Genomic DNA, 13,235 nt, shown 5'->3' with positions numbered 1-13,235 from the left:
TTCAAACATATTTTTTGGGAGGCTAAATTTTGTCCCGGGTGTTCTACACCCACAAAAATGAAACAAAATATGATTCTGTCATTTCTTTCTTTAATGCACTTTTACATCAGCTTCTTCGGCACCACATGGTGGTTTCATTTACATCAGGGGTGGCAAACTGCGGTCCTCGAGGGCCGGAGTCCTGCAGGTTTTATAGATTTCCCAAATCGTAGTGCAGCTGATTCCAATTAAGAGGCTCGTTATCAGGCTTCTGCAGAGCTTGCTGATGAGCTGATCATGAATCAGCTGTGTTGAAGAAGTGAAATATCCAAAACCTGCAGGACTGCGGCCCTCGAGGACCGGATCTCGCCACCCCTGATTTACATCATCTCACAAAAATTGCACAAAAATATATTGATATTAATTTCACGCTGTGTTCTGGATGTAAAACTATTTAGCATAAAAAAAATAAAAAAAAGGTTTGTTAATATATTGGTGTGGATTAATTGGATTGACTGTACATTATTTCCAATGGGAAGTATTGCTTTGGATTCGGTCCATGAAATTGTATTCATTAGGATTAGGCCGATTAGGCGCCGACATTGGGCATTTTGACGAATATCGGTATCGGCCTTTTTTCAAAATCTGATGGGTGATAAAAGGTCAATCAAGCTAAAACCATTTTCATCTCAGGAAATTATTTATTTAAAATTTCAGTTAAACTCTATAAGAGATGCTGCTGCCAACATTTTCCCCCCCTTTTTACTGAAAATTAATTTTGGCTTCAAATATGGGTTATCAGCCTCCTTGACTACTAATAATCGGCATTGGCCCTGAAAAACATAAAAACACATCGCTCTATCTCTAGTATTGATTTATAGTCTGTTCAATTGTCGGCGTTTCTCTGGATGGCACCGCTTCCGATACGCGTGTGTTCGATTGTGCTCTCCAATCAGATTTCAGTCTCCATGTGTTGCCATGTCAATCTAATCTAATCTATTCTAATCTAATCTAATGATCCAATCCAATATAATCTAGCAATCTAATCTAATAATCTAATTTACCCTAATCTAATAATCTAATCTAATATAATCCAATACAATCTAATAATCTAATCTAATAATATAATCCAATGTAATCTAACGTAATCTAATTTAATCTAATCCAATACTATCTAATAATCTAATCCAATATAATCTAAAGTAATCTAATATAATATAATATAATAATCTAATTTAATCTAATAATATAATATAATATAATATAATAATATAATATAATCCAATATAATCTAACGTAATCTAATTTAATCTAATAACCTAATCTAATGTAATCTAATAATCTAATCTAATCTAATAATTTAATCTAATAATCTAATCCAATACAATCTAACAATCTAACGTAATCACATTTAATCTAATCTAATAATCTAATCAAATTTAATCTAATAATATAATATAATATAATATAATATAATATAATATAATATAATATAATATAATATAATATAATATAAAATAATATAATATAATATAATAATCTGCGCCAGGTGCTTCCCAATTAGTACTGCTGGCCCAAGTAACATCAGCGATATCCACAATGGAATTGTTACTTGAACAAATCAGAAGTTCAATTCATTTTCCTTCCTCTGATTGGTTGGTCAGAGAAAACCACGTTGGCTAGCAAAACATCTGAAACACTTAATAATTGTTCATTAGTGCGCTAATTTTGAGTTCCTTGAATGCCACTAATTTTTTTAACGCGCAATTAATTAATGACCGCCCGTAACTTGTAAAGCATGTACTGGGGAAACTCCAGTCGCAAGGCAGCAGACACGTCTATAAATAATAGTCTAGTAATAAACGTAATAACAATGCATATATTAGTGGAGACTGGAGTCAAGTTGCATTTTACGATTTGAAAAATGTGCAAAAATGTCACAAGTGACTTCATGTTAAAGATTAGTTATCTCTTAATATGAAAAGAAAAATGCACATCTTACAAATGCAACTATGCCATCTAGTGGCAGAAAAATGACCTCAACACAAATCAATATCACTCTTTTTTTTTTTTTTACAGTGCTGTACAATTTTATTAAATTACTGTATCAATTACTAAAAGATGCAGCCATATTTCTATTCGTTTAACGTTTATTTCTACTTGTATGTTAACAGGAGTATGAAAGCTAACGGACGAGGATTTTTAGAGGCCCTAAAATCCTCTTCCGTAACTATTCAAGTGAAGCAATTAATTACGATTACAAATTTTAATCGCCTGACATATTTGATCTTATTTGTTTCTGTTGAATTTTCTTGTTGGTTGAAATGTCCGATGAAAAGTCAAAATTTTGTGTGCAGACTCGCATCGGAACCCTGTGAAGGAGGAAGCGGCTGGGGAGCAAGTGAGGGTCAGCGGGGGATCTTGTCGAGCCAACGCTAAAGCAGCAGCGTTATGCAGCAATTAATAATTCAAGGTTATTAATAAACAGGGACGATCCGATTACCAGCACGTGCGTCCCCACATTAATCGTTAAAAAACCTTCCAGGAGAAACTGAAACCGATTTGAACATACAAAGCGGCGGGTGGACAAAAAAAAATAAAATAAATTTGCGTCACGTCAATTAGCAATCACTGTCAGTCATGGAAAATGTTTTATGATCATAATATTATTAACGAATACTGTGCGGCGTTTACTTTAAAGATGGGAATGATGCAAACTGGACTCGGGCCCGGCTTTGGACACAGACCACTAAATAAGTTCCAACTGAAACAAAAAAACAAAAACACGCTCACATGTACATCGTGTACGCGCACAGACAGAGTGTGATTACGATTGTTGAGTTGTGGCTGCGCTCGATGGAAGTGAGAAAGCGAAAAATGAATGAACAAAATAACGATGATGATGATGATGATGATGATGAGGATGTTGCGTTACGGGAAAAGAAGGCCGCAAGTTGAGGATGAAAGCAAAATGGACGCTCGGGACAAAAATCCGTCAATCGAGCGATGCCAATTCCGTTAGCATGTCTACGGCACTGTCAATCTAAGAAACAAATCTAGAAATGTGTATATATTTTTTTAAATAAAGATTTTTATTTTTTAGATAAAATAGTCTAAATGAATTGATGATTACCAAAAAAAAAAAAAGAATAATAAAATATTTTTTAAAAAGTCAGTGTCAAATTTTTTAATTGTCCAAAAAAAAAGAAAAAAGACGAAAGGTAGATAAAAAAAAAAAAAAAAAGTTTAAAAATTTATCTAAAAATGTCCAGACAATTACCATAAAATATCAATGAAATTGCCAAAAAATGTCAGAGAATTCAACAAAAAGGCAGAAAAGAAAATGTTCAAAAAGTAACCATAAAATGTCCCAAAACAAAAGAAAAAAAATCCTGGAAATTACCATAAAATGTCCACAAAATTGCCAAAAATGGCAGAAACTTTATAGCAAAAAAAGGCAGAAAAAAATGTTGGGGAAAAAAAAAAAAAAAGTCTAAAAAAGAAGGAAAATCACCATACGGCCATAAAATTGCAGAAAAGTCTAGAAACGGATGAAAAGGGTAGAGAAAATGAATCTCTATGTATTGGCTGCTGCTGTCCTATTTTTGAGTTCTGGTGAAGCTCTAATTGGCTCTTGGGCCCTCGGTACATTAGACGAACACTAACACGCTGTTCCGTTCATCACAATCATCAAATGTTTTAAAGAAAGAAAGAAAGAAAGAAAGAAAGAAAGAAAGAGATCGTATGGTGTTCCACAGGGTTCAATTCTGGGGCCTCTGCTGTTGCCATTGTATCAGCTGCCTACTAGGTTCCATTTTAAAGGGATACTTGACTCAGAAGAAGTTCATATATTGCTTATAATTAATATGATAACTTCATTATTGTTCACAAACAACGAATGCCTTTAAAAACTCATTTTGCAATTTGCTGCCAACTGAAGATGACATCACCCGTGCTCAGGAAACCGGTAACGACCAATCATGGCTCAGTTTGTTGACAAAACCCAGAAAACAGGTGAGCCTATTTCCTCTGCACAGGTGATGTCATCTTCAGTAGACAACAATCTTTTAATGACATTTGATTCCTTTAAGAGTTGCGTAAACACTGTTGAAGAATGCGCAGCATGATGAAAATACATGAGCTTGATGTCACGTTCTCAAATTTGCATCAGCGTGAGAAGAAGCAACTTAAATTGTGTTCGATTAGTGAGGTAAGATCATGAATAATGAATCGGATTGCAGTCCTACATTTGAACGACCAAGCCTCTGGGAGAAGAAGGCGAGTGGAGCCCCCCGCTGGGCTGTTGGTGCGTCGCGGAGGAGCGGGGTTGGTTGCGAGGGGAGGGGGGGGGGGCGTTCAGGTTTTGAGAGGAACAAAAATGGACAAGTTTACCCAAGAGTCGCCACCCCAAAACTCCCAGCCGCTCACGCTGAAGTAGCGGCCGCCGCCGACCATGGGAACGTGGCAAGAGTTTGAACGCGGCTACGAAGCGCAGACGGCCAAAACAAAAACAACAACAGTTGCCCTTCAATGTCAGCATTTTGTTAGCTCACAAATGCTGTTACAACAAAAAACTCAGCCGCTGATAGAGGGTTGCCATCTAGATGTCGACCAACAAAAAAAAAAAAAGAAGAAAAAAAAAACGACTTAAAAAAAAAATGTACATTTAGATGTGTTCAAATCCTCAGAATGTCGCCTTTGCGCTGAATCAAAACAAAATGTTTGCTTTTACTTTGGAAAGCAATAATCGACATTTTTGCCCATTTTCCGACATGTTATGGACCGAATCACCGAGAAAATCATAATTCATTTCGTTTTGTGTATCGTCTGCCCTGTCTTATTGAAATAATGTCCTGGAAATTAACATGTTTATTTAATAGAGATAGACCAATGTGGGTTTTTTGGGGGGGTTTTCAGGACCGAGACCGATTATTAGTAGTCAAGGATGGTGAAAACCAATATATGGAGCCGATATTCATTTTCACTCAATGAGAAAATATTGGCATAAAAAAAACAAAAAACTTCCAGCCCTTTTTTTTTAATAAGCATATGTTTATTGAACAACGTTTAGGGTTCGCTTAAAAAAAAAAAAAAAAAAAAAAAAAAAAGTCAATAGACATCTTTGTTTTTAGAATCTAATAAAAAGTTCAGGGATGTTCCATGTAGGGATGTAACGATACCGGCAATATCGTGACATCACGATATTAAATCTCCCACAATATATCGTCGTCATGATGTCACGATATTAAAAGCAGCACATTGATTTTTTTTGTTTTTGTTTTTTTTAAAAAGCTGGGTTGATTTGAATTTGTGCAGTTCTAGCACCCTCTGGAGGCTAGTTTTTTAGTGCAGTTTAATTTTCACAAGGCATCTTTTGGCCCTTCTATGTTTCAAATCCAGATGAAGGCGAACGTCATTTGCTTGTAAACCAAGTCAATTTGTGGAGGAACTCAATGTGTGCTTGCTTCATTATATATTATATTTCTATATTTTTTTATGTATAATATTCATAATATTTTTATAATATTTTTCATTGCTGTATTGCACAAAAGCACAGTTTGTTTGTTTTTTACAATATTTTGACTTTTTTTTGTCATTATCCTCCCCACAATATCATAATAATTATTGTATCATGGCCTTCATATCGTGATAATATCGTATTGTGATATTTGGATATCATTACATCCCTAGTTCCACGGGCAGTAACATGTCATCCAAAGTTAAATTAAATTTAAAAAAAAAAAAAACAGTAAATACCTCTCTATTGTTTGCTCCAGTAATTTTTTATTTTTCATTTTTATTTCAAAATATCTGAAATATTAAAATTATACTTCTCTTAGTTTAAATTTCAAAGAAAGACATAAAGTTCCCAGAACCGTCTAAGAAAACTGAAATAATTAGTTCCCTCATTTGATTTCTTGAACACTTTTTTTTTTAATGGATGTATTATCTGCCATATAAAATTCTTCAATATTCATCATAATGCTGAATATCGGCGCCCGTAATCAGCCTAGCCGATAATCGGTCTATCCCTATTATTGAATCCAATTTGTTGAAAATTCATCAATTCATCTGTCAAAATAATTGCCAGATGAATCGAATTTGAGACTAATTGTCTCATAAAACAGAAATCGCGCCCCGAAAAGACTCCCCAGTGCCCCCTACTGGCTTGAAAGACGCCCGATGGAGACACAAAAAGGTGAAAAGTGTTTGGTTGGCACCTTGCTGGTGGAGGCCTTGTAGGTGGTCTTCAGTTTCTGGGACAGCTGACTGGTACTGTGGCTCGCTGTGTGGATCACAAAGAAAGAATCGATTCAAAGAAAGAAAGAAAAAAAAAGCAAATGATGCAAAAAGTTTTCCGTTGCGACTCACTCTTTGTTTTCAGCGCGCCTTTGGTCAAGTCGGCGCCCTCCACCGTCTGTCCGTCGGCGGCCAAGCGCTCGTTCAACGTGTCGATCTCGCGCCGGACTGTCCGTCAAACACAACAGGGTCAGCCCCCACTGATCTATATATACGACTGGATAGCCAATCGGGACGCAACGATAACGGCAATATCGTGATATCGCGATGTTAACAACTGCCACAACATCGTCGTCACGTCGCGATATTAAAAGCAGCGCATCTGTTCAAAAAGTCAGGTTGATTTCCATTTGCGCAGTTCTAGCACCCTCTGGTGGCTAGTTTTTTTTCTTTAATACAGTTTAATTTTCACGTGGGATGTTTTGGCCCTTCTATGTTTCAAATCTATGCTAATTGTCGGATGATCAGTCGTAATATGCGTGTGAATTGAGTGACCTTTTTTTTTTTAATGTCGAAAGTTTTTAAAAAAAACAACACAAAGCTGTTTCTTCTTCGGTTGTTGCTTCAGGTCTTCCTGTTGATTGCTGTTGATAACAGCGCCCCCATAATGGCGCAACGCCGCAACTGCAGTTAAAATGCGTTCCTGCCGAGATGGATCGACACGGCCGGAGCGCCGCGGCCAGCGATATCGGTGGCTCAGGGTGGAGAGGTCAGGTGGCGAGCAAATGAAGTGGAGGTGGCCGCCTCCAAATTCTGTACGCAGGAAAAACCCTGCATTTTACACTATCCAAATTGGAGAAAAATTGAGACAGAACTTAGCATGATTTATGACATTTTAAATTTGTTAAACATAAACTATTATACAGTAGTCTGCTCGTGAGGTGGGATTAACAAGATGGCCGCCGTGTGACTTCAACGGCTTGTCATATATAGTCACATGAACTGGTCAGTGGGTCCCCCATATTTTTATTGATTTTTTTTGGACATTTTGCAAAACAGACTCATGCTTATTATATGATTGACACAGGGTTTGTGAAGGTATCAGCAAACCTAATTTAATGGGACTTACAACTAAATTTGCCCAAGTCATACAGTATTTACAGTCAGTCAATTACGATTTTTAATCCTAATTAATTGCATGATTTCCAAAGTTAATCGGCGATTAATCGCAAATTAATCACACGTTTATATCTGTTCTAAATGTACAATAAAATATTTCTTCAAGTTTTTCATACTCATGTGATCATAAATGCGGACAAATATGGCTACCAAATACAAATGTGGTTGTATCTTTTAATTCATTGACACAGTAACTTTATAGCACGTGATTCATCAAGTTATTTGATGTTAAAAAAATATATACTAAACAGCTCAAATGAGTTTGAGTACCACTAGACTGCATCAGTGTTTCATGTTGGATACTGGTGACAAACTCTACATTTCTGTCTTCAAATTCAGAGCAACTCAAGTTGTTTGTTGTAATTTACAATTGGTCACCAGTCCCCACAAATATATTTTTTTCAGTAGTTTACATACATATTTATTTTTTTATCACATTTATTATTGCCAAATTGTGTTCTAGTGACTTTGTACAATGTTGTGTGTAAAATAAAGTTTGTTTTTTTTAATGCCTCTAGAAAAAACATCATATTTAATCCATTGAAAAACATGTAAGCGCGTTTCTTACGTTCGAGGTTCTCGATGTAGAGGTTCTCAAACTCCCTCTCGATTTGGCTGAACAGGTCCAGCAGGTTGCTCCTCAGAGACACCGGAAGCTTGGAGTCCTGCAACACAACACAACACGCACGGCTCATAACGAGACAAATCACGAACGGCTCAAAATGAATTTTAGATTGCCTCCGCCAGGGAGTCTTCCCCATTTTCAATGAAATTGGGATTACGATTATGCAAATGTGGACATCGTTGTCATCAAGCGGACGCTTCATATGGCCAGAAAAATCTACAGAGGATGGACGTCATCTTTTGGCGCTTTTCTATTGGCTGCTGCGAGATGATGTCACTTCCGGTTCGTGTCAAAATAAATCGACTTAAAATCACATTTAAAATCATCCCCAATAGGCTCATGCATTAAATTAATTACCAAAGACTACAAATGACATTTTTGCTATAATTATAGTAAGTTTTAGTTAGTTTTGTAAACGTAAAATTATGATTATTATTTTTTTTTAAAGCATTTTTGTTTTTATTTTATTTGGTTAACAAAATTCTTATTAATTTGTAATTTTTTCGTTAGTTTTAGTTCACTAAAATAACCTCAATGGAAGCACACCAAACATCGTAACTAGGGCTGCACAACATATCATTAAAAAAAAATATTGATATCGTGATATTGGCCCGTGCGATATGCACATTGCAATGAAATGCAATAAGTTTCATATGGAATTTTATGCTTTTATATGAATGTCAGTCAAACGCTAAGTAAAATGTGCAGTTGAACATTATCGAGAGGTAATTACAATTAATTAACTGAGAATATATCCAGTTTGCTTAATTCCTTTGCTGCATAAAAAAGTGGAATTCTTTCATGAGAATAAAAAATACAAAACATAATAATAATTAGGGGTGTGAATTGCCTAGTACCTGACGATTCGATTCGTATCACGATTCACAGGTCACGATTCGATTCGATACCGATTAATCCCGATACGAATTTATAAGTCGATTGTTGCGATTTTTTTCCATTCAAATTTAGAAAATACTAATCAGTAAGCTTGTAGAGTGTAAGATTTATATGAAAATGTATTATTTATTGATCTGAAATTTCAGTCTTATAGAGGTTGTAATCTGTTTCATGTTTGAACAGCATTAAAATAAAATATTAAGGCTTAATGTTCCGTTCATATAACATTCTTCCATGCTCACGGTGTGAATCCTAAAAAAAAAAAAAATAAATAAAAAAAAAAAGATTCTGCCGATTATTGAATCGATTCGAGAATCGCGCGATGTAGTATCGCGATATATCACCGAATCGATTTTTTTTTTACACCCCTAATAATAATACAATAAAAATAATAAATACCTAAATATAATAAATAAATAAAAATAATAAAAATGTAATTTCTTTAGGTTACATGATGAATATTGCGATCATATCGATTGCTATATTCAGTAACAATATCACATGATTTTCCAATATCGTACAGCCCTAATCGTAACCCATTCACGTGTCCACGGTGCACTAAATGAAAAAGGTTTAAGGAGCGAATGGAACACAACAACAAACTTGTGTATGTCACAATCACAGCTACCGTACACCTAGCAAATTATACAGTACTATTCATAATAGTCACGATGATAATAATAATAATAATATATAACTAGACAAGGGAGTCTAAACTACATCCTTCGACTCACCTCTGTCCTGGCCAAACATTCCAGATTATCACACGACTGGAAGCAACAAAGTCAAAAGTCGACTTAGATATGATTGATTAAGTCGCTCATTCAAAAAAAACAAAAACAAATCAAAAGAAAAGTCAAGTCGGAAATGGAAGACGTTGATAAAAATTATGAAAATGAACAAATACAAGACAAGATGGATGAAGCTATGGCGTCACCTCTCTAATTTTGTCAGCGCCACAAGATGATTTGCATCAAATGACTTCGGCAAAGTCGCAAACGTGATCCGTGACGCCAATGAAAACATTTTTCAAAAACAACGAATCATCCAAACAAAAAGTAACAATCATGGTTTGTTTGTTTGTTTTTGTTTTGTTTTTTTAAATAACGGCCTTGTGTGAAAACATTTTAAAAATTATGGATAGTTGGAAAAAACTGTGATTTTTTTTTTTTTTTGCGAAACAAATTCTCAGTAATTTCTACAATTTGCACGTTGGCTGTGCCAATACAAATATTATATATATATATATTTATTATATTATAATATAATAATAATAATAAAACTAAGCTCATGAGTCTTTTTCGGCTGAAGACTTGCGTCCATTTCCCCACCACTTTCATGAGGCGCTCCCCCTAGTGGCCTGGCCAAGTAATTGCTCAAAAAGTCCTCAACAATGGAGCCGTTATAGTGGCTGATTATTAACTACAAATATCGCGATACTTGCGTAGACGTTTCGATAATCTATCGAGAGACAAAATATCACGATTTATTGCAATATCGATATATATCGTCACACTCCTCGTCCTGAAGAAAAAAAAAAAACCATCAACGAGTTTATTCAAGTTGGAACAGTTTTGAATGTGTCAAGGGACGCGGGCCGTTTTTTTAAATGCTGTGCAAGAAAGCAAATCGGAATATGGAAATTTTGCTGTGAAAATATTTCTATTTTGTCCAATTGATCAACTGGTGCCGATGCGTCGTGAAGGACGCTTTAACGCGGGTCAAGTAATGCGGACGAGGGACGTGGAATCATTTGGTCCAGTTTGTCTGACCTGCGTGTCGAGCTGCACGTCCCTCTGCAGGAAGCCGGCGGATCGTTCCTGCTCCGTGCTGTTGGTCCTGCGGATGGACAGACTGTGCGACTTCCTCTTCTGCTTGGCCTGCCGCACCGCGCCCACGCCGGTGCCAGCGCCGCCGCCGCCCGTGCCGGCGCCCGTGCCGGCGCCGCTCTCTACCGGCATCGCTCCTGCTTCCGCAAGGCCTTCGCGGCACAGTCTGAAAGTGGCAAAGTGGAAACCAAATATCATCAAATTATTGGTTTTCGTTCAGATTCTTCTTCTTCTTCTTTATTCTCCGCAAACGATCGCATTTTTTGGGTACCTAAACATTCACGAATACTCACCAAACTTTGCACACTTTTCGGGCCCGGCGAAAAATGCGATATTATGAAGCTGTCACAACGACGCGACTCTATAGCGCCCCCTAGCGTAGAAAAATTAAAACCAATCCCAGCACATTAGACCTAGAGCTACGAAAATTGGCAGGCACATGTTGCACCCCGAGACGCACAAAAAAGTCGATTAGGACCATGTAGCTAAAATGTACAGGAAGTGAGCTATGAATTTTTGAATGTCCAATTTTGGCACATGCTGCGGTCATATTTTTTCCCCCTTTGCAAACAGTTTTTATCCGATTGACTTCAAACCTGGCATGTATCATCTCAAGACCTGAGACAACAACTGGGCAAAATATCTTGACTTTTCGAAATACTATATGACGGGGGCGGGGCATCAAATATCGCCTTTAAAATTTCATTTGTCCAGAAAGAGCAAATGTTTAATAGCTCCAAAAAATCCCAAACTTTTCATACAACTTAATAGTCACGGCCTGAAAACATCTGTATGATAAAATTCAGTAATACATATAGCGCCACCTAGTGGTGCCAATAAATGTCATACTTTACATTTTTAGCTACTGTGCCGAGCTCGTTGAAGGGATCCAGTTGAAAATTGGTCAGAAAAGTCTTAAGATGTTGATCATGCCCCACACCGAATATTGTAACTTTTCGCCAAAGGGCGTGGCCGCTACGGTGACGCAAAGTCTGAAGATTTTTTCGTGACAAGAAAAGCTGCCTTAACTTGACCCAGATGATCCTATCTTCTCAAAGAGTCCAGCCCTTAAGACATCTACAAACTTATATTTCTTCTTACTGATAGCGCCACCTACTGGCAATTGGGCTCTTTCCCACGTCAATAACGGGGGAACACTGTCGAGAGACATTTGCCGTGTTTCTATTTTCTGAAAATATGACGCACTGCTGCTATTAGTAGTAGTATTGGGCATGACAACACCACACCCAAAAGCTGATGGTGGAAATAATAAGGTCAAGTGGACGCCAAAAGAGGATATCTTGAAAAGTGGCGCAAATGAGCTTAAGCTAATATTATCGCCGTTAGCTTCCGACAATGCTAACAGGCTAACGAGGAATTCAAACAAAGCGACCGAAAGCGGCTGGGAACTTACCACAAATTCTACAGATGAGGCGACGAGGTCCGGAACATCGCGAGGAACCGGGACCAATCCAACATTTTGTTAAGAAAAAGAAGAGTGGGAAAAGACGTCCTGGCTGGCTAGCGCTTGACGGACGTCACTACGTGCCGGACAAGCATCTACTTCCGGTTCAAGGGATTTTTTTATTTTATTTTTTTTTTTTTTGACAGCGAGGATGTGCGTTTGTCATCTTGGCATTACTATAATGAAAAATAATGTTCTGAGGTGTACTGGAAACTTCACACCAATTATTCATAAAGCAAAGGCAACATTTAATCAATGGTTAGGTAGACATCTATCTTTAAAAGGTCGAACGTTGTTGGCGAAGGCGGAAAGATTGTCACGTCTTACTTATGCTGCAATCTCTTTATTTGTTAATAAAACTACTTGTAATACTGTTGATACGATACTTTTGGATTTCTTTTGGAGGAATAAGACTCATTATGTGAAACGGTCTGTTGTAATGAATACATATGAGACCATGTTGGTTTGAACTTTGTGATTTTACTACCCGTGGAGTTCACCCACGGAACGTTGGGACGAAGGAGGAGTTGGATGGGATGAAAGGATAAAAGAACAAAATGTTGGTAGGTCTGTGAACTTCGCGCAGAGTGAGTGGTTGTTGCTGTTAAACGCTGAGAAGCTGATGTCAATAAATCGCCGGTCTTTGGCTCCGGACTTCAACACTCCGCCTCCGACTCCCGTCACTGCTCGCTACACCCTAAATAATACGTTTAAGATTAATTGGGTAAAACAGTTTTTGAGCAATCCCACATCTATTTGGAATTTCATTCCTAATTATGTTTTTCCTCAAGTCACAGGTCTTGAATTTTTACTTTTATGTGACTACAAGATTGAAAAAAAAAATCCCCTTGTCTTTATCCAATTTCCACAAACAAATGCTGTTGGCTTGGTCTTTGATTTACAAGCACAATTTTTCTCCCCATAAATGCTTTATTTGGAATAGCCGCCATAGGAATAGCCGTCTTGCATAAGAATAGATCTTTCTTTTGTCCTAATTGGCTTGGTAATAACATCATTCTGG

The 13,235-nt window shown here is 36.9% G+C and overlaps 1 protein-coding gene across 4 annotated transcripts in view; it reads right to left on the bottom strand.

Moving 5' to 3' along the window:
• Positions 1 to 12,301, bottom strand: part of LOC144013441 (WD repeat-containing protein 37-like) — a 32,128-nt gene extending 19,827 nt beyond the window's left edge. For all 4 annotated transcript variants that reach the window (XR_013282247.1, XR_013282248.1, XM_077512328.1 and 1 more), the window contains exons 1-5: positions 12,164 to 12,301; positions 10,693 to 10,915; positions 7,967 to 8,063; positions 6,352 to 6,447; positions 6,201 to 6,265 (exon numbers count right to left, since the gene is read on the bottom strand). Coding sequence is in view for 2 of the 4 variants with exons in the window: in XM_077512328.1 (XP_077368454.1) it covers positions 6,201 to 6,265; positions 6,352 to 6,447; positions 7,967 to 8,063; positions 10,693 to 10,881 (447 nt within the window). In the remaining 2 variants the exon portion in view is untranslated. The remainder of the gene's footprint in view (positions 1 to 6,200; positions 6,266 to 6,351; positions 6,448 to 7,966; positions 8,064 to 10,692; positions 10,916 to 12,163) is intronic.
• Positions 12,302 to 13,235: the final 934 nt, after the last annotated feature.

Source organism: Festucalex cinctus, chromosome 1, assembly GCF_051991245.1.
Source record: "Festucalex cinctus isolate MCC-2025b chromosome 1, RoL_Fcin_1.0, whole genome shotgun sequence".
Classification (NCBI taxonomy): domain Eukaryota; kingdom Metazoa; phylum Chordata; class Actinopteri; order Syngnathiformes; family Syngnathidae; genus Festucalex; species Festucalex cinctus.
The sequence above is the reverse complement of the archived record's forward strand: the minus strand, read 5'-3'. Positions and strand labels throughout refer to the sequence as shown.